General features: G+C 41.7%; 4 protein-coding genes across 8 annotated transcripts; all 4 read left to right on the forward strand.

Annotated features, from left to right (window-relative positions):
* The first annotated feature begins 418 nt into the window (after positions 1-418).
* wdtc1 (WD and tetratricopeptide repeats 1) lies at positions 419-9,322 on the forward strand. Of its 3 annotated transcripts, none has more exons than XM_068323474.1 (16): positions 419-549; positions 1,064-1,202; positions 1,383-1,466; positions 1,574-1,620; positions 2,183-2,294; positions 4,055-4,242; positions 4,334-4,516; positions 5,148-5,236; positions 5,367-5,482; positions 5,574-5,649; positions 5,751-5,847; positions 5,953-6,123; positions 6,207-6,442; positions 6,752-6,920; positions 7,391-7,583; positions 7,906-9,322. In XM_068323474.1, exons 2-16 carry the CDS (start codon positions 1,155-1,157, stop codon positions 8,101-8,103), a joined length of 2,007 nt encoding a protein of 668 aa, XP_068179575.1. In that variant the 5' UTR covers positions 419-549; positions 1,064-1,154; the 3' UTR covers positions 8,104-9,322. The 3 variants fall into 3 exon arrangements, with proteins under 3 accessions (XP_068179575.1, XP_068179577.1, XP_068179576.1); XM_068323476.1 differs by having other exon boundaries at positions 6,755-6,920; XM_068323475.1 differs by having other exon boundaries at positions 430-557.
* A 564-nt stretch (positions 9,323-9,886) lies between these two features.
* Positions 9,887-12,944, forward strand: LOC137602002 (transmembrane protein 222-like). Its single transcript, XM_068324515.1, has 6 exons — positions 9,887-10,011; positions 10,277-10,361; positions 10,580-10,611; positions 10,981-11,077; positions 11,168-11,298; positions 12,810-12,944. The coding sequence occupies exons 1-6, from the start codon at positions 9,893-9,895 to the stop codon at positions 12,895-12,897; spliced, it is 552 nt and encodes a 183-aa protein (XP_068180616.1). The 5' UTR covers positions 9,887-9,892; the 3' UTR covers positions 12,898-12,944.
* A 919-nt stretch (positions 12,945-13,863) lies between these two features.
* LOC137601999 (trophoblast glycoprotein-like) lies at positions 13,864-16,283 on the forward strand. 3 transcript variants are annotated; one of them, XM_068324513.1, is made up of 3 exons: positions 13,864-14,135; positions 14,348-15,293; positions 16,183-16,283. In XM_068324513.1, the coding sequence occupies exons 1-3, from the start codon at positions 13,876-13,878 to the stop codon at positions 16,198-16,200; spliced, it is 1,224 nt and encodes a 407-aa protein (XP_068180614.1). In that variant the 5' UTR covers positions 13,864-13,875; the 3' UTR covers positions 16,201-16,283. The 3 variants fall into 3 exon arrangements, with proteins under 3 accessions (XP_068180614.1, XP_068180613.1, XP_068180612.1); XM_068324512.1 differs by lacking the exon at positions 16,183-16,283 and adding an exon at positions 15,481-15,490 and having other exon boundaries at positions 14,348-15,362; XM_068324511.1 differs by lacking the exon at positions 16,183-16,283 and having other exon boundaries at positions 14,348-15,531.
* Positions 16,284-16,538: 255 nt separating this feature from the next.
* kdf1a (keratinocyte differentiation factor 1a) lies at positions 16,539-20,036 on the forward strand. The gene is made up of 4 exons (XM_068324514.1): positions 16,539-16,843; positions 17,120-18,201; positions 18,604-18,678; positions 19,385-20,036. Exons 2-4 carry the CDS (start codon positions 17,139-17,141, stop codon positions 19,468-19,470), a joined length of 1,224 nt encoding a protein of 407 aa, XP_068180615.1. The 5' UTR covers positions 16,539-16,843; positions 17,120-17,138; the 3' UTR covers positions 19,471-20,036.
* The last annotated feature ends 149 nt before the right edge of the window (positions 20,037-20,185 follow it).

The raw sequence follows: 20,185 nt of genomic DNA on the forward strand, positions 1-20,185 counted from the left end.
CAGAAAGACAAGGCGAGGGGATGAAAATTAGATCACAACCTTGACCTTGAAAAACTCAAGGCCAAATTTTCACTTTTATACCTTTTTAATGCCCAGAATAATATTGTAGGTAGTCTTGAGTCTGTCTGCTACAGTATACCTCTAGCAGTGGTCAACTTACAAATATGAAATGAAAAGGCAAATACTCCATAGTACAATATAGAATTCATTGCTGCGATCATTATGAAAATAGGTCAGGGTAAAAATTTTAATTTAGGGGTGTCGCGGGATGTTGCAGTCTCTTACTGCCTTGTTGTTGTTGTTGGTTTTTTTTTGGGGGGGGGGGGTTATATTGTCAATTTGGGACAGTGCTTTTATTCTGAAATGAACAATGGGCGGAAGTGATTTCTCTGTTCGAGCTGGCGGAACAAAGTTGCCTGATCGCCTCAGTGGGAGGTTTGTGTTCAAGTCAGAGAATGTGTTAGCGTGAGCGCTGTCAGCAAAATTACACAGTCCGAATCATCACGTCTACTAAATGGACATCTCTTGACAGAAGCCCCTTTATTTCAAGTAAGGCGGTGAGGATAATGTAGGAGACGTAGATTCATCTGAAGCTCTGTAAATGTTATTATTACATAAAGTGGACGTTTTTCTTTAGCTAGCAAGGTATCGCAAATTCGCTAACGCGAGCTACTTAAACGACAGATCCCTTCAAGGCCCGATTCTTGGGGGGCTAAAGGGTCCTGCAGGTTAGTCGGGGTTCAGTATTTACGTAACTGTCAACGATTTGCGAAATAGTCTGACGATTTTAATGTTGACTGACTGCAAAGCTAGCATTAGCTTGTTAGCTAAGTTGATAAACTTGCTTTGGTGAGGTTGGGTGACGGGAGGAACCCCAGAGGTTTCGTTTTATGACAAGAGTGTGTGTTAGGAGACTCTGAGAAACCCACAGTGGACGAATAATTCTAATACTTGTCCTTTCTCCTGCTGCGTAACTGGCATAAATGAAGTCTAAATGACTGTTCTGCGCTAAGTGTCTTCCCTGTTATGATCAATTCATGTAATGTTTTCAATTTCGTTCCAGGATATTCTCACACAATATTGATTAAATGTCATCTGGGCTCTGACACCTGGACCCTCCAGCCCCATCCTCCCTTAAGATTCGTGGCGAGGCCATGGCTACTGGCAACATCACCAGAGATATCCTCCACCGGCAGATCAGAGTGAGTAAAAAAATGCCAGAGCATCCTAGACCCTCAGTCTGGGGTCTAGGATGCTCACAAATACTGACAAGTTAACATTCAGTGTATTCATCACAAAACAGACCAAACAAGAGGATTGTTTAAAATTTGTGGATTTCTTGTGCTTAAAAGTGTGATACAGACTTTAATTAATTTTTCTAGGAGAAGAGAGCACCAGGCTTCCAAAGGTTCTATCATGTAACTGAACCCTTCATTAAGAGGCTTGGACTGGAGGCTGAGCTTCAGGTCAGTGATGACAACCTCGTGTTTGAAATAAGTTTTGAACCGAGAGGGAGACAGAGAAGACATATGTCATTTCATCTTCTTACATTTTATACTGTCTGTCTGAACAGGGCCATACTGGCTGTGTAAACTGTCTGGAATGGAATGAACAGGGAGAGTAAGTCCTTAAAATGTAAAAATCCACTTCATGTACAATTCTAATGTCTGACCTAGAATCACTGGTTGTGTTATACAACCATCTAATTATGCAAATGCTCTTCTTCTCAGGTAAATTTTAAACTCTGTATGTAAAGTAAAGGTTTATTGTGCCTGAGTTACATACAAATGCAAAAAGCTGCATTGTTCATTGCCAAAAATGATACAAAAGGCTCAGCATTTTTGATGAATATTATGGGACCTATATGCCTCCTCAGCACTTATTTAATAGTATCACAATTGAAAACTTGAGTGCTCACTGAGGAAATGATGTAAATCACTAAATGAGTTCAGCTGGAAGAAGAAAATTCGTCAGCAATAGATTCAGCACAGTACTGTAAGAATTACTGTAACATAGGTTGAAATGTCAATATTTGTAGATTACTCCACTTTACTAAATTTAACAATGCTTATCTGCTTCTATCTGAATATTAAATAAAGCATGACAATTTAGCAAGAGTTATAGGGATCCAGAACAAATGCTGCTTAACTTGTTCATGTTTTTTTTTTTTTTTTCAATTCAGTTTGCTAGCATCTGGTTCAGACGATCAACATGCCATAATCTGGGATCCATTCAGACACAAGAAGCTTACAACTATGCACACAGGTCATGCAGCCAATATATTCTCTGTAAAGGTGAGAAGGAGTCATTTTTAGCTGAATATATTAACTGTGGCTTTGTTTATATTCTGATAATGTTGTGTAAAGTTGATAAAGGCAGCAATGAGGTGTAGCCCAATTGAATATCATACTCTGCATGTATTTTCATAGTTGGAGTTAGATAAAGAGAGTACTTCCATTTTCTTGTCAGTGAAGCTAATTTTTGCCTCTTAAACACATTCCAATGATGACAGTTTTCATTCTGTTCTAATTATCGTTGATGATGTCACATGCAAACTTGTTCTGTTCTGTGGCATTTCACCTACTGATGGACGATCTGACAATTTCAGATTGTGTTTGATATTGAGTGTGTGGTCAAACTGCATTCTAAGATGGATCTTTCAGATTGAGGTGTATGGAGTTAACCTTGTGAACCAGAGTGTGTAGGGGCAGCAGTAGCTCAGTCCACTAGGTCTTGGACTGGAGATCGGCTTGAGACCCGGCTGGGCCAAAATATTGAGTGTGAGCTGGCAGCGGGAGGTGTCAACTCCCACTGCAGAGGCACCCTTGAGCAAGACACCGTCCCCACATACAACCTGCTCATTTGTTGCGCACCTAGATCTGCCAAGATCTGCTGTCACTCTTCCTCCCACTGTGTATACATTGCATGCCTACAGGCCCCTTGTGTGTGTCTTTGTTTCAGGGAGCTGTACACTCATATATGCATGTTCAATATGTACAGTAAAAAAAGAGAGAAAACACAATTTCCCCAAGGGGATCATTGAATTTCCTTCTTAGTCTTCGTCTATTTGTGTTCTGTTTACATTCCAGCAATTACATGTAGTTCCTAAGCTGAGGGGTTGAATTCACCCATCTCTTTCTTTCCTCCTTGTTATTTTTCTAAATGAGCAGCAATGTGGTGGTTGAGAAGCTTGTGCAAAAAAAAAGAAAAAGAACTATCAATAATACTGTACAGTTATGTACAATGTTATTGATAGTGTGCCCTTAAGCAAGGCACCCAACCCTGAAAACTTCTCCCAGGGTACCACCATGTCCTCTGCCCATCACTATCTCTGTTTATTGAAAGTATGTGGGCTCTTAGTGTATATTCAGACCTTAATGTGTTGGGAAAAAAAAGTTTTATTTGTGTGTGAAAGTAAAGAGAGAAAGTAGAGACACTGATGTCAGGTAGTCCTCAAGATACAAACATTTGACTTACGAGCATTGATAGATTTGAACAAGCATGTGCCGCCACATCCGACAACTGTAGTTCTCCCTTTCTGCTGCAACCCACGACGAGCAGCTTAACATTAACTCTCCATAGATTAAAATTTCATGTCATGTCAAAATAACCCCAGGCTTCATCCTTATTTTAAGTGATCGACAGAAACTTTCTATGATACAAATTCACTTTCTGCACTATAGATGGCGCTGTTGGCCAGAGAGTTCGGATTTTTGGTTTTTGCACTCATCTAAGCTGAAGTTCTTCACTCATGTTCTGTTTTTACTAAAATGCGCCACAGGGCGTGTCAATGTTGCTTCATGAGAGATAGCTTGTGAATGAGGTCAATCACTGGAATTAGACTGTTGTAGTGTGATGTAATATGGAGTTTTATCGGATTATCTACAGGCCAGAAATATTTATATCAGTGCATGCTGTGTTTCACTGCCCTGGCTAAACACATTTGTTACATCTTAATCTGTAGTTTCTGGAAATAATAAGTGAATCATTATGAGGTTTAGCAAGAACCCAAAGTTGTGTTTGTACTTATCAGTGCACCCTGCTCTTTCTGCAGTTCCTTCCTCACTCTGGGGACAGGATTTTGGTAACCGGTGCAGCCGACACAAAAGTCCATGTTCACGACTTGACAGTGAAGGAAACCATCCATATGTTCTCTGATCACACCAACAGAGTGAAACGCATAGCCACAGCACCCATGTGGCCAAACACTTTCTGGAGTGCTGCAGAGGATGGCATCATCAGGTAAGAACCCCAGAATGACAAAGGAATTGAATCACCTGCTTTCCTCGCTGTGGTACAAGTAATGTGTTGAATTTTTCTTTGTGCACAACAGACAGTATGACTTGAGGGAGAGCAGTAAACGCTCTGAGGTGCTTATTGACCTGACAGAATTCTGTGGTCAGCTGGTGGAGGCTAAGTGTCTAGCTGTCAATCCACGGGACAACAACTACCTGGCAGTGGGAGCAAATGGGCCTTTTGTTCGCCTCTATGATGTCAGGATGATTCACAACTACAGGTCAGTTGAGTGTTTCATAACTTTCATGTTGATAGAATTTCTAGTGACAGAAGTCTGCTACTGTCCCTCAGAGGTCATGATCTACCCACGCTGAAGTGGGTTTCACGGGGACTGTTACCCCCAAATCAAAAATATATGCTTTCTTTTGTTCTGTTGATCCATCTACATTTTTGTGTTAGTTGTTATCTGGTTACAAAACAAGAGCAGCAGATGTGGAGGTTCTATCAGAAATCGGTTTTTATAGACATTTTTCCTGGACTGAAGCATTTCTGGAATACTGGCAAGACTTCATTGACATTTGTCAATTTTTTGCATTGTAGTTTTTTCCGGATGATCTGGTCCCAGAAAACAAAAAAATGAAGAAAATGTGACAAAATTACTCAAAAATAATCCACACATCTCATTGTATGTACTGTCTTCTGGAGGACATTGAATCATGGAATAGAGAGAGACCTGTGGCAGGGAGGAATGTAAACATTCATGACATCTCAGTTGTGGATAGCCTGTCATTCATGAGTAGAAGCACACTTCCTTCCAAACAGCAAAATTGAAAGAAAAAGCCAAATACCTAACAGAATATGCGTAGTTGATTATGTGATGAATTGTCTCTGATTTTTTTCCCTTACTATAGAAAATCTGGGAGTACTTCAGCAGCTGTGCACACCTTCTGTGACCGACAGAAGCCCATCCCAGACGGAGCCGGGCAGTATTACGTTGCAGGTGGATGTATGACTTTTATCAAATGTACCAAATGGGTACATTTGTATCATCATAATGTCAGGAGATATGTAGGCTGCAGGAAAGTGAAAAGGGACACTGACCAGTATTCCCCTGTGTTTACATGCTTCAGGGCACCTTCCAGTGAAACTCCCAGACTATAATAACCGCCTGAGAGTCCTAGTGGCCACATATGTCACCTTCAGTCCAGACGGTACTGAGCTACTTGTTAACATGGGAGGGGAACAGGTAATGCTTGATAGAACAAACAAGGAATGTTCAGGAGGAGAGGTAATTTCTGTTTCCGTTTAAACAATTGTTGTTTCAATGATTCTTCCAGGTGTATCTGTTTGATCTGACATTCAAACAGAGGCCGTATACCTTCTTCCTCCCTAAAAAGTGCCAGTCATCAACAGGTAAATGGAAATTAACTGCGGATCTTCAATGCCACCCCAGAGAACCAGGAGAGTATTGTATCGTAGATGTGTTGTTGGTTTCTGAAACATTTCCTTTACAGGAGATTTGCAGAATGGAAAAACAACCAATGGTGTCTCCAATGGAATTCACTTCCCAGCCAGCCACTTACGCTTTACCGCAAGCAAGATACCCTCTAGGTAGTTGTGTTTTAATCTCATCAATGATTGGTTTTTCAATACAGATGATTTGTTAAATGTTTTGATTGTAAACAAGTTATTTTTCTTCTATTCTCTTTGTTTCAGTTCTGCTGAGCTCCCTCCTCATTTGGAGAGGATAAAGCAACAAGCTAATGATGCATTTGCACGGCAACAGTGGACACAAGCCATCCAGCTGTACAGTTTAGGCATTCACCAGGCCAACTGCAATGCCATGCTGTATGGGAACCGGGCTGCAGCCTACATGAAACGCAAGTGGTAGGCATCATTTTATCATTATCAACATCCGCTCCTGAATGTTATACATGCAGTTATTGATTGTTTATGTCTGTAATTCACAGGGATGGAGACCATTATGATGCCCTCAGGGATTGTCTGAAAGCTCTGAATCTGAACCCCGGTCATCTAAAGGCTCATTTTAGGCTTGCCCGGTGCTTGTTTGAGCTGAAGTATGTGGCTGAAGCTCTGGAGTGTCTTGATGATTTCAAAGGAAAGTTTCCAGAGCAGGCACACAGTAGTGCCTGTGATGCTTTGGATAAAGACATCAAGGCTGCTCTCTTCTCAAAGACAGAATCAGGTACAGGTAGAACAGAATTTTAAAAGTGGAATATTGTCACGTTCTTTCTTTTTGTTGAATTTCAGTTGCTCGAGGTTTTGTTCTCCTTGGAAGGGGTTTCCATTTCATTCACTGAAGCCTAACCCTGAGTATTAGAAAAAACAAAACATGAAACTATTCAAAAGAGAGAAAAAAAACACAAATTCTAGCCTGTATGCGGTTGGAAAGGTTAAATTAGAATTTCATGGAGCTAAAATGAGTATCAGATTTTGTTGACTTTTCCATGTTGCTGAATGTTTCTGTAAACAAGGATTTGTTTGTCTTCACTAGCAGACGATAAGAAGACCAACAGCTCCATTCGATTCCACTCATTTAGAGGGAAGGAGTCCATCCCTGAAGATGAGTTGGTGTTGAGGGACCGGAGCCTTGATTACAAGCACAGATACTGTGGTCATTGCAACACCACCACTGATATCAAAGAGGCAAACTTCTTTGGGAGGTCAGTAGATTTCACCTCCCCGTAGCGTTAAAGGCTCCAGAGGGCTCAGCCATCACCTCTGGAGCCGAACTGAAACACTGATAAATCTATTCTGGAGAAAAATTTGAATTATAAACCAACGGTGAAAATAGATATTACATATGAACACAGGCTCTAAGTCATGCAAAAAATAAATTTGTATATCAATATAGGCAAATATTATATACTGTATACATAGTTCATAATTAAAAGGGGTGATTATTTACCAAAATGTGTTTGCTGTCCACAAATATATTCATTTAGTGTCTTAATCTAAAACCTCGTTGCTAGTACAACATTATCCTCACTCCCCTCCCTTGATTTTTTTTTTCCAGGCAGACCTGAATGAAATTGATTCATAACTTTAAATTTTTTTGAGTACAAGTAAATATGACATGTAATTATGCTGATGATTTATCAAGCAGATATTAATGGTTTCCGTTTCTTTACAGCAAAGGCCAGTACATTGTTAGCGGCTCAGACGACGGCTCTTTCTTTATTTGGGAGAAGGAGACAACGAATCTTGTGAGAATCCTGCAGGGGGATGAGTCCATAGTAAACTGTCTGCAGCCCCACCCCAGTTACTGCTTCCTGGCTACCAGTGGTATCGATCCCGTCGTCAGGTTATGGAACCCGAGACCAGAGGTAAACATATTTACACGCTTACATTTACATCTTGGTCACATATATTGAAAAAAAAATCTAAACAAAGTTCATATAATGATTTCATGACATGATTCAAAACTCCCAGTGATTGTGGGACTTAATTCATTGTAAATCATCAATGTATTTAATCGCAACATGTAGAGTGCATTATGGGTTTAGTTCTTAAAAAGAAGAAGCATAAAATTCATTGTCATTTCACAGAAAACCAAAAATATAGAAACATCTTTGACCATTACAGTTGAACTTGTATCTTCTTTTCACCATGTGTGCCTTTCTCAATTACACTTTCTCCTCTCTACAGACAGAAAGTGAGAACGGACGAGTGGTGGAGGACATGGACAGCGCTGCTCAGGCCAACCAGCGCCGTATGAACGCTGATCCCCTGGAGGTGATGCTCCTCAACATGGGCTATCGCATCACAGGCCTGCGTGGCGTCGGCCCAGACGGCTCAGATGAAGAAGACAGCTCAGAAGGACAAGTGCAATGCAGGCCAAGCTAAACAAACTGATATTTGATAGAATAGATGTAAGAAGCTAACGGCTCCTGTTTGAATCTTAACGCCCCCCCCATCTGACAGAAACATGGAGCGAATGTTATGTCACATCTCTGCACTATGCATCGCCCTCCCCTTGTCCAAAGAGAGGACTGGTGCAGACCACTTTGGGGAGAGGAAATCACGGTGGGTGGCATGCCCATTTCACCTCTTCTAAGCACCGATGACACCTCAACCTCTCCCTCCACATTGCGATGGCAGGGGGCTGCCTTTGAGGAGACGGAGCACCTTCCACGTCACCCATTCAGCACTTATCCCTCCTCAGGTTTTTGTTGGAGAGATGCAATATGTTGAAGGAGAATTGTGTGATTGAGTGGGCCTTTGTCATGTCCATGTGTCGATGCGTGTCGCCCTAGGAGCGTCAGATCACAGACCAGTGGACGATGCTTCAGTGCATCTCCGATGTGCTCTACAGGTGGAGCTCAGAGCCTCAGTGCCAGCTCGTCATAGAGAGGTTGTAAACCCAAGTCATTCTTGACTATCACATTTTCAGTTGAAGTTTTGGTCAAAAGAGACCTAAAATTAATTTTCACTTGCAAGTGTTATTCCAATAAAATAACCTTCTGAGCTATGTTTAGTTTTTAAACTGTTGGGAAAGAATAGTTTATTCTGCCAAAGGTTGTCTTCGGCCATTTCCACGGCCAAGGATTAATGTTTGTTTTCTTTGTTTCATTGAAACATAATTTTGGCTCACTGTACTCCTTTTAGTTAAGAGGCTTTACTATAATAGATTGTTGACAAGATCAACAAGATATTAACAAAGAAATATTTGTTTAAAAAAAACTAATACTTTTTTTGTTTTTAGTCAAGTCCCATTGATTGCAAATGTTGTTGAGCGTGAAATGGCAGTGTGAAACTTCTATGGTGTTAGATGGGACACAGATGCTGATCAGTAATACATAGAAACTGTTGGGCTGCGTTCTTCACGACTCCATCACCTGCTGCAGGCAGATGTTCAGCCCTGTTTGGTCTGAGGCTGGTTGTGGGTGAGAAAAAAAGACAGAGCCATCCTATCTGTTGCCCAGAGAACAGCTTTTCTTGCCCTGATATAGGGTAACATTCAACACTTGGCTCCCATGTGTTTTACTTTTTTACTACTTAATTTTCAAAACTTTTCTTTAATCTTTGTTGCAAAACAAAGTGAAGAATAAAGCTATTAAACATATTTTTGTGTGTACAGTATTCACTTATTTTATTATCATGAATGATGAACTGGTTTTCATTTTAGTTGCACAACAGAACCGAAACTCGGTTAACCAGGCTTGAAAAATAGACTTAAGGTAAGCCTCCTCAACTCCATGATATCCTGCTCATTCATCAGGGTCTGGGACGTTCTTGCTGACTACTAGGGAACAATGTGAGCATAGTACATCACAAGCAGTGGTTAGAGGAGTTTTCATGCCCCATATAGTCTACAGTAATGAGGTGACCCAGCTTCAGGATTAGTGGAGGTGAGGACGCTGCCACCTGACTCAGATGTTGGTTTCTAAATAGGCCTGAAACAAGATGAGCGATGTCCAATATATTAACAATTTTTACTGTCAAATAGACCATTCAAAAGAAAAAAATGGTAACTTCGTTGGAATAACCCAGTTTATGTAATAAACGCCACACATATGACCCGTGGTGCGTTCAGGGACATGTCCTCCTGGGTTCGTTCGTGAGAATGACGAATGCGCGCTCCCGCTCCCCGGGACGCGCGCGCTGTCTGCGCGCGTCTGTCATCCGGTTTGTGATGGAGGAGGTGGAGGGTTCCGACGTCATGTTGAATTACCACGGGGATTTCACGAAAAGCGACCGAAAAAGCAGCCGCTATCCTTATTGCATTGTGTGGACACCTATTCCTATTTTATCGTAAGATGCTAACGCACGCACGCACATACACACATACACACACACACACACACACACACACACACACGCAGTGTGTGCATTATTTCCGGTCTTGCTAAGGTAGCTGCACTTAGCATGCAGATTTATGCTAGCTGTTCAATATCAGATTTGTTGTTCCCTCCAATATCAGATTTGTTGTTCCCTCAAATATCAGATTTGTTGTTCCCTCATGTTCCCTCTGAATGAGACGCCGGTGTGTTGGTGTGTGTTGGTGTGTGTCCTGCAGGTGGGTTCTCCCGTTCGTCGGTCACATGGGCATCTGCACCTCTTCAGGGATCATACGAGATTTTGCAGGTTCATACTTTGTCTCGGTGAGTTCTCTGTTTTAACTACATTCGCTCATGTGTTAATCAGCAGTAATGCATTAATCAGTTCACCTCGACAAACAGTTCATTCAGGTGAAAATCTTCAAAATGCAAACCAGAAATCTCAGGTGTGGAAATGAGTTCCACGTCCACTCGAGCACATCTGTATCCCCACTAACTCCATTTGATGGCTTCATGATGTGTTTTCATGTTCACTGTTCCAGGAAGACAACATGGGATTTGGTAGACCGACAAAGTAAGTTTATTTATTTTATTCACAGGATTTTAAAATGCACCATTTACTTCTTGGTCCCAATTTGAATTTTGTTTATTCATTACTATCTTAAAATTGGTTATAATTTTATAGAGACAAGGCTTTTTTTTCAATATCTCTCCACATACCGAGTTACCGTATCATAATTCTGAAAGCTCAGTCATTAATCCACATACCTGAAACTACCCCCCCATGACACTACCCATAAACTATCACACAGTGATCAATAAGCATTTATTTATAAGTGATGGTTTTTAAAATCTCTTTAGTGTAATTTAGTAGTAATACAACATATAAGTCACAACTAATCAAACTATAAATTAGCTTATTGATTGATCACTAACATTGCAGGTATTGGAAGCTTGATGTTGACAAAGTTTATGGCAGTGGGGCTACAACGTGGGACAAAGCAGTATATGATGCTTCTGAGGAATACAAATGTAGAACAGTAAGACAAGCTTGTTGATTTTTGATATGCATAGTAAAATGTCACTTTATTATTATTCTTGTAATGTTTATCTTCTCTTTGTTGTTGAAGCACAACCTGTGCTTAGATAACTGCCATTCCCACGTAGCCATGGCCCTCAACCTTATGCGCTACGACAATAGCACATCCTGGAACATGGTGAACCTGTGTGTGTTATCTTTCATTCATGGTAAACATGTGAGGTAAGTGTGATAACAAATGTTTCTTTAATCTGTCGAAGGTGTGTATATTGGGTTGCAATATTTGAATACTTTATCATTCACTCCAAATGGAACAAGATTATAGGAGTTTGTCAGCTGTTTGTCAGGAAATGGGAAACATTCATGTGAAACTTCTTGGGGTGTTCCTTCGTAGATGTATAAATAAAATCCAGGATTATTTTGTTAGTCTTATGCTTCGCTCATTGTTTTCATTTAGAAATCAGCCATGAATGTTTGTCTCACACACACACACACACACACACACACACACACACACACACACACACACACACACACACACACACACACACACACACATTTAGATATGTAATAACATGCAGATTATTTTCTCTGAATGTTAGATATGCTGTGTGACCCACATCACTCCTGAGGACTCATCAGTTTACAGGAAACTTTCAAATTCATTTTTATTTAGTTGCTACTCACAGACAGTTGATCACTAGTTTTTCTTCATTAATTTTTCTTTTACCTTTTTTAATTACCACATTTTTAAAATTTTAGTCTCCAACTCTAAGCTCTGCTCCATGGTGTTAGCACTGCTGCTTTCTGTGCACACCTGCTAAGTGACACTGTTACAGGGTATTGTATGCCTTGTCTGTGTGCAGAGAACATAGTGTTTCATTGTCCCATAGCTTGACTCATTATCATTATTTTATCATAATTAATTTTTAATTATGCCAATTAGAATGTGATCTTAAATTGACCTTGATGGTGCCGCTTCAGCCTAGATTGATTATATTTTGGTTCATGTCCGGCCCTGAACTTTTCTGATCACACTATATGCTACATGCACTAACATTTAGATACAAATTAGTTTATTTGGGTAAAATGTGGTTGATGAGAATACTGAGACAGTCTCCCTGAAGCTTCGTCATCATAAACATGTGAGCCATATTTTGTATCTATGTACCTGTGTGCTGGTGAGCATTATTAAACATGTGGCTCAGAGAACCCCTTCATTCTTCTCTGCTGACCCACATAGAGCACAGCAGTGTCACAGATTGTGCTTCGTGTGCACATGTACTCCCACACCACAGTAGGCTGATAAAAAACGAGGTGTCGTGTAATTCATCACTGACAGTGGCATCCCCCTCACCCCACCCCCGGTGTCACCACAGAAGGTCACCCCTGGTGGGGCTCAAAGCACCACAGGGGGGGGAAGGAGACTTGGATCAAGGGTGAGGTGCATTCAGGAGGACGAGAGGGGAGCTGTGGCCCCCTGGGAGTTAAACAGTTGGACCTTGTGATACTTCAGCACACTGTGTAAGTCCTTGTCTGTCCAAAAATATACAAGACAAGGTGTTGGTGCTGCCTGCCACACACACACACACACACACACACACACACACACACACACACACACACACACACACACACACACACACTCATGGTATCCAGGGGTGGCTCATTCATTACCCTTACAGATGTTACCCCCCCTCTCTCACCACCTCCCTCCCTGTCTCCCCCTTCAGCTGGGCTGCATTCCTCAAGACCTGGCTTCCCTTCTGCATGCTCTGCGGCGTCCTCGCTACCTTCATCCTGACATTCAACCTCCGATAATCCAATGAGCAGCTCAGCTAGATGAGTCATAATCTCTGGTGGTTCAATGACTTCTATTATAAGTGGCTCTTTTGGAAGAATCTAAATGAAGGTCTGCTTTGTTGGTGCCCTGTCTGTTGGATGCTCAGTCGATGGTTCTGAAGTCAATGATTAATGTATGCTTTCAAATTTTCAAGTTTTGTCTGTTTTTCTTTATGTATTTGTGATTTAGGATGATGCAACAGCTACAGTATTTGTAAAACAGTTGTACATACATTTTTGTTTTTCACATGTTGAGCCTTTAAAGGTATTATAAAGCAAGGTTCTGCTTTCCATGGTAAAATGCTTTTGAAACCTGAGATGCATTTTTCAAGATTGGCAGTGATTAATGTGGATCCAGACTGTCAAATGTGCTTCTCCATGATTAATCGCTGTAGAATGGATCAGTAGACCTGATCCTGCAGCACTCGCATGTGATAAGTAGTGGTGTTGTGCTGTAAAAATCACCCCCTTACCCCCTTGGTCCGTTGTTTAAATGCAACTATGCAAAGTCTTTTCTTTAACAATGTAATTGTTTTCTCCACACTAACTGTGCATCCTCGTGCAGGAATATTATTCTAATTCCAAATTTGACACATTATAAGCAGTACCCAATTGTTATACACAACACACTTGTGTGAAGACCCTTTTTTCCCCATTTTATTTTGACCTTACTGTGGTGCACCGTGTTTCACAGACTGGATGCTGTGATTGTGTTCTGTACCTTTAAGGGGACCACGTACCTTTTCCCCCAGCAGATTGTGTGTGATATCAACTTCCATCAATTCCCAGGATTCTTCACACCCTGAGAGCAGCAGATTCAGGGGAACTGTTACTCTCGTACTCTTTCCCACTGCTGCTTAGAATTTGACTAATTGATTCACAAGAAATATTTTTTGCTGTTGTAATTCATACCTATTTTTAGTGTTTCTTTCTCCTTTAATTGGCTACAATTTAGAAATGTGTGTTTTTAGGGTAGAATTGTTTTTAGGAGTTCTTTTTTGGGCACCATATCAGTGTCTGGAGTGTCCTTTTGGCTGCGAGTGTTTTGCTATCAATTGCATGGTGAAATGTGTTTCCAAGGATCTGATCATGGTACCGCAAAGTTTTCCGGACTATGCAAGGACTGTCATAATCACTGGGAATAATATACAACAGATCGGACCTGAGTCGTTGGCAGAGCTGGAGAATGTCACCAATGTCATTTTAAGCAATAATAGGTGAGATTGTCATTATCTGTTTTGTTTACTGTACATTAATACATATGTGTGGGATAAAATAACTAAGTTATACCTAATAAATACATTTTCTCCATATGTGGTTTTCATGTTTTTACTGTGATGATACGTGGAGTTACAGATAACTGAATCCAAGCATGATGATAGCATCAGATCTGTAAGACTACATGTTACAGTGTTAGTCATCTCCACAGGATTACACAGATGGCATCACGCAGCTTCTCTGCCCTCCTCAACCTGCACTTCCTGGACCTGAGTGGGAACCGACTGGCTCTCATCCATCCAGAAGCCCTCAGCATACCTTCCAGTCCCCTCCAGGAGCTCAACCTCAGCTGCTCGCTTTACAACTCCTCCGCTCTCACAGACCTCACCACCGTTCTACGCTGGGGTGGTCTCAGGGGTCTCCTCCGCCTTGACCTTTCTGGGAACAACCTAGTCCGGCTACCTCCAGGCATGTTTGCCCACCTCCCAAACCTGCAGCATCTCCTCCTTTCCAACAACACCTTGATGGCAATCTACAGTCAAACCTTCTCTGGCATAAGCCGTCTGCAGCTGCTGGACCTCAGACGTAACGCCTTCAGGACATTCATGGCTGATGCTCTGCAGGAGCTGGAAATGCTTGGGAACATCCAAATCCTACTGGGTGACAACCCTTACACCTGCTCTTGTGAGATCCACAGCTTTCTGCTCTGGCTGAATGAATCAAGAGGTGAGATAGATGTGGATTCTGTAAGGTGTGCCTTACCAAGAGATCTAAGTGATGCCCGGCTGCAGGGGCTCAGTGAACAGGCGATTGGATGTGTTGTTCCAGTTCAAGACGAGGTGGCTGACCTCACCCTTCAGACATCCTACGTCTTCCTGGGTCTGGTGCTGGGGTTTGTGGGGATGGTCTTTCTCTTTGTTCTCTACTTGAATCGCAAAGGTATGAAGAAGTGGATCATTGAAATGAGAGATGCCTGTCGGGATGTAATCGCGGGATATCACTACAGATATGAAATTGACTCAGACCCTCGGCTTGGACACATTTCAGAGGGAAACAGTGGCAGCAGGGCACAAAAGCATTTAGGATTAGATCTGTCATCGCAGATTCCTAATGATACCTGTATCATCCATGTTCCTGCAGACACACACCTCAAACAGGTGAAGAGTTCTCCACCAATGAGCCTATGATGTTTAAATGGAGCTATGCTAATCCCACAAAATATGAAGGTGACAGACGTAACTAGTTTATGTCAATTACATTTACATTTATGAGCCTTTTGCTTCTACAACTTGAAGTGAAGTTTTTCTTAAATTTAACATTAATTGTGCCTTTGTGTTTTTCTAGGACACTGGAGCATGTGAAAGTGATTATGAATTGACCTCAATATTGTTTTATCATAGGCTTTTGCAAAAAAAAATCTGTATATATATATATATATATATATATATATATATATATATATATATATATATATATATATATATATATATATATATACACACACACACACACATACAGTAGATAAATATACAGTAGATAAAAATACATGTAAAATAGAAAGCATACTAGACAGCCCAGCTGTGGTTTCTTTGGTTCTCCCATAGTAGTGTCAAGACTTAAATTATACAATAGGCAGAAAGATAAGGGACATAGAAAATAGATCAGTGATATGGAAAATGTATGTTGGCCTAAGAAACTGTAAAAAAAAAAAAAAGAAGAAGAAAAAAAAGAAACAAGCAACATAGACCTAGAATAGATCATAAAGCATTTCTATGTATGTTTCAGTAAAATAAAAACACTGACTTTAATTTGATTAATCATTGTGCTAGAATTCATGATATGATGATATTATGTAATACAATGGAAGAGGCTTATTTATAAATGGGCGATGATGTGAAACTTCCTATATCCACTACATTAATTAATTTCCCTGATGGAACCTCCTGAAGGGGTGAATAAAGTCCTACTTTACTCTCTACTCTACATTGATTGTAAATAAATTGTTTGTGTTTCATGTTCTTGCTCTTGGGTTTTTTTTTTCTCCAGTCGAGGTGGTCCTACTGATGCAGCTCAGGGAGAAGTTGATGAAGTGTTTCCATAGAGGGAGAAAATAGGACACAATGAAGGATAGTGGAGGCTCTGCAGCTGGGCGCTTTCATGACCTACCTGGTCACGTGTTTCTGTGCGCGAGGATCAGCGCACAGAACATCACGTGACACAACATTAGCGTCATGCAAGGAAAATGTTTTTGATCACATTCGTTGTAATGTTCTCATTTTCTTTATTTCGTCCTTTTAATTCTCTGCTCTTTCTTCACTTTTATTCTCTTTCCGTTCTCCGTGCCTCTGCATCCGGTCAGTGACGTCACGGCTCACCTGTGTGGGTGGGTGTCGGGTTTGGGATTAGCTGTAGCCGCAGGTAATAGCCAAACACTGGAAGACTTTCGGCTAAACAAGACTAAGTTCCCACGTAAAGGAGAAGAGAGAATGAGCTGGGTGGTTTTATTCGTTCGGGACGCTCGATTTTCGGATTTAATATTTCTTTTCCGTCGGAGGTGAAGTCACCTGGAAACCTGCGGGCGGTCGAAGTCTTTCTTTCTGTCTATGAGGAGCTAGCAGAAAGTCTTTCTTATGTGACACTTCCGCGGTTTGATTGCTGAACTTGTTTTCTGGCATAAAAGACAAACTCAAGTGTTTCCTCTTATGCGGTAAGTCACCATCCTATCGATAAATTTAAAACCAGATGGGTATCGAATGAGTTTCCTTGTGAAATGCTTTCCTGCACATTTGCTGTTGTTCTCAGAAGCTTTAAGGGCGCGACGGAATGAGACACTTTAAAAAAAAAAAAAAATCAGTCCAGCAATCAGTACTTTAAGTTTATTTACATTCTCTAAATTTCCCAGGAGTTAACATTTGTGGTGTTTGACCTGCAGGACTTGTGTTGGGTTTTACCCCAGTCATTATGTCTTAATGCCCCTCTCCAGGTCCCAGGCTTCCTGAGCCATGCCTGGCCACAGCTCAGGGGCTCCCCAGGCGTCTCGCCACCACAAACACCACACCTCCAGCTCCAGAACAGAAAAGTACAGGCAGACTCGGACTATATCCAAGGAGGGCACGTCTAGCCAGGATTACTACAAGGATCCTCATGGGGAGCATCTGCATGAGCACCGTGGTGGCCACTCCCGGTATTCCGAGAATAAGTACGTTCGCAACAACAGAAACCACCAGACAGAACAGAAAAGAAGCAGAAACGGCACGGGACGGGGATCGGAGACGATAGGATTTATTCCTGGGTCAGCTGACAAAGCCCCCACCAGCAGGCATGCCTGTGGCTCCTGCACCTCCATGGGCTGGAGGGGCTGTAAGGCTCTCGTCTGCTGTGTACTAACCTGTGGATTCTACGGCAGCCGGGAACCCTGCCTCCCTGTTAATGAGAGCTCCACAGACCACCCCCCTAAAGCAGGTAGTGAGCCTCACCCTCCCAATGGCATGGCTATAACCAACCCCACTGCTGGCCTTCCTGTAGAGTCCAGGTCTACTAAACCCTCTAAACTGCCCACGAGCGACAGCTTCCGCTACCCAGATGTGCGCATCGCAGGTGAGAAAGTGAAGTATCCAGTTACTGCCCCAAGACGGATCCGCTCGCCTGGTAAGGGAGAAAGTCAGCGTCCTATCAGCAACACCAGCCTGTTATCCCGTGAAGACTATGACCTGGATGACCTAAGTGACACAGGCACAGACATTGACTCTTTGATAACCAAGAAGCTGCTGGAGCTGTATGCCCTGCACCAGATCGACCAGCTGGCCAAGTGCACCTCCGACTCCTCTTTCTCCCGTAAGACCAACGAGATCAGTGAGCTCATCTACAGCATCGCCCAGGACTACAACCTGGAGGAACAAGAGGCCGAGTGCAAACTGGTGCACGGAGTCATTCGCATCAGCACGAGGAAGGGCAAGAGGAACAAGAGCCATCATTCTACAGGGCAGCGTCTGAACGGGAGGAGCGAAGGGACTCTGCCTGACAGCGGCAACGAGACCATGACTAACACCTTCATGAGCAGCGACTGTAAGAACATCGTCCAGTAGTTTTTAGAACAGTTGGCATTAATATCACCATTATTGTTATTACAAATATTTATAGACAGCACATGAAAGCAGCTACATCCGACACCTAACCGTAACACAACAAATACTCCAGTCATCTGAACTCTCTTCCCATAATGACTCATAGAATTTGTTGGAACGCTGCTGAAGCACATTTGTTCGGATCATCGTTTTAATCCGTAATACTTGAGGCATTTTAGAAGCAGTTACCAAACAATAGGCAGCTAGTCTGAGGCAAGTTAACGCTTGCACACACTGTCTTCAGAATGCGTTCTTGCACAACATCAGAGATGACCACATTAATATCAGTGTCATAGCTCCTTGTCTGCGTTGATTCACTCTGTCCCTTTATCCCCTGTCTTAGTTCCAGAGGTGAAAGTATCAGACGAGACCCCATCGGATGAGCTTGCGAGGAAAATGAGGCATTACAGCGGGAGAAGTGAGTACACGACGTAAATATATTCATGCCTTCCTTTGATTTCACTAGCGTACCAGAATTAACGTGTGGTGTTAGTGGTTAGATAATTCTGTGCTGATAAAGCTGTAGCCTTTATACAGCCTGGTGATTCAGGCTGTTCAGGTATAATTACTTGGAGCGTTTGAGGCTCTGTCTTTGCCGTCTATTGTACCTGCTGCAGCTGCAGGCTTTTTCTCACCTCCTCTGTACTTTCCAATGACATATCACTCTTTTAACAGTGAAAGCCTCACATTCCCATCCCTTCCTCTGCATATTACAGTCAATCATTACCTGCCTGCCCTCATCTACCACCTCCCACCCACCTATCATTCTGCCTCATTAGCCCCTCCAGCTCAGCAGTCATGCTACACCACTGATAGAGCAGCAGATTAAGTCTCCTTAAATAGATGCCACAAAATATCTCATATTAAGAAATTTTTAGGGAACATCTTGGGTTACAGATGGATTACTGCACAGCTGCCTCTTATTGTCCTGAGAAGGTGCTGGTAGAAGGACGGGTGTCTTGTTACACGTCTTTGAATTGTTTCCACAATCACAACAGTCAGGGAATGTACCAGCGATCTGGCCCAAATCCAGATAGTTGACGTCTCCATTTTGTGCAAGACACGTAGCATCTGCTGTCACTGATTTTGTTTGTTTCCATCAAATACCTTTCTTTTTCTCACAGCGTACTCCTCCAGCACCGCCACAGCCTACTCGCCTTACCACCACGACACTGAAACAGATTCTTCAGGTGCTCCTCTTATTCTCTGAAAGAAAACACTGGAGTGTGCCGATGCTGGTAAAGTGATGTGGCCAACTCCATGGACAATGTTATCCTGCTGTTATTTGTGTTTGCTGTTACTGAATGGAGCACCTTTAACCTGGGCTGTTGTACTTCAAGTATTCTGCTAATGTTTGTGGAGTCTCATTTAAGTTCATGGACTTTTTTATATATATATATATATATGTGCAGTAAATGTTCCACTGAAACAAAAGTTTTTGTTACACTGGGAAAGACTATTCAACATTTTATGTATTTGTACGCAGTGTTTTAAGTGAATACACTCCATTCAGTCTTAGGAGTCAGGCCAGAGGAAAAAGACTGATGGTTGAGCAGAACCGTCCTCATTCTTGCCTTGTGATTGTTTATGCAAGCAGTTATGCGTGCAATTGTATGGGTTTATCGAGGCCTGTCATTTAGACTGGTTAAATAGTATGATTAAATGAAAACTGTTTTTTAAAGCCATATATTGATGTAAATACTTTTAAATTGATGTCAAGTTAAGGGTTTTTAAACCATTTGTTTTAGTTTTTTATTTGTACATATGTAACTTTTAACAAAATAAAAATCTACATGCTTGTTTATGCTTTTTATTAACTTTTTATTACCCATAACTTCCAGAAATTACTCCATGCTGGCAGAGTTTCCGTCAAGTGAAAATCCTATATTCTTGTAGTTTGAATATAAACAGCTCTTTCTTTTGCA

Source organism: Antennarius striatus, chromosome 9, assembly GCF_040054535.1.
Source record: "Antennarius striatus isolate MH-2024 chromosome 9, ASM4005453v1, whole genome shotgun sequence".
In the NCBI taxonomy this organism is placed as follows: domain Eukaryota; kingdom Metazoa; phylum Chordata; class Actinopteri; order Lophiiformes; family Antennariidae; genus Antennarius; species Antennarius striatus.

What these genes read in the sequence shown, in the direction of transcription:
- kdf1a (XM_068324514.1), top strand. Translation starts at nt 17,139, where the DNA reads ATGCCTGGCCACAGCTCAGGGGCTCCCCAGGCGTCTCGCCACCACAAA. An exon ending in CACCTTCATGAGCAGCGACT is followed by an intron (nt 18,202 to 18,603) that starts GTAAGAACATCG and finishes CCCCTGTCTTAG; the next exon opens with TTCCAGAGGTGAAAGTATCA. An exon ending in GAGGCATTACAGCGGGAGAA is followed by an intron (nt 18,679 to 19,384) that starts GTGAGTACACGA and finishes TTTTTCTCACAG; the next exon opens with CGTACTCCTCCAGCACCGCC.
- LOC137602002 (XM_068324515.1), top strand. Translation starts at nt 9,893, where the DNA reads ATGGAGGAGGTGGAGGGTTCCGACGTCATGTTGAATTACCACGGGGAT. An exon ending in ACACCTATTCCTATTTTATC is followed by an intron (nt 10,012 to 10,276) that starts GTAAGATGCTAA and finishes TGTGTCCTGCAG; the next exon opens with GTGGGTTCTCCCGTTCGTCG. An exon ending in GGATTTGGTAGACCGACAAA is followed by an intron (nt 10,612 to 10,980) that starts GTAAGTTTATTT and finishes CTAACATTGCAG; the next exon opens with GTATTGGAAGCTTGATGTTG.
- wdtc1 (XM_068323474.1), top strand. Translation starts at nt 1,155, where the DNA reads ATGGCTACTGGCAACATCACCAGAGATATCCTCCACCGGCAGATCAGA. An exon ending in CGGGCAGTATTACGTTGCAG is followed by an intron (nt 5,237 to 5,366) that starts GTGGATGTATGA and finishes TACATGCTTCAG; the next exon opens with GGCACCTTCCAGTGAAACTC. An exon ending in CTTCTCAAAGACAGAATCAG is followed by an intron (nt 6,443 to 6,751) that starts GTACAGGTAGAA and finishes TGTCTTCACTAG; the next exon opens with CAGACGATAAGAAGACCAAC.
- LOC137601999 (XM_068324511.1), top strand. Translation starts at nt 13,876, where the DNA reads ATGTGTGTTTTTAGGGTAGAATTGTTTTTAGGAGTTCTTTTTTGGGCA. An exon ending in GTCATTTTAAGCAATAATAG is followed by an intron (nt 14,136 to 14,347) that starts GTGAGATTGTCA and finishes TCATCTCCACAG; the next exon opens with GATTACACAGATGGCATCAC.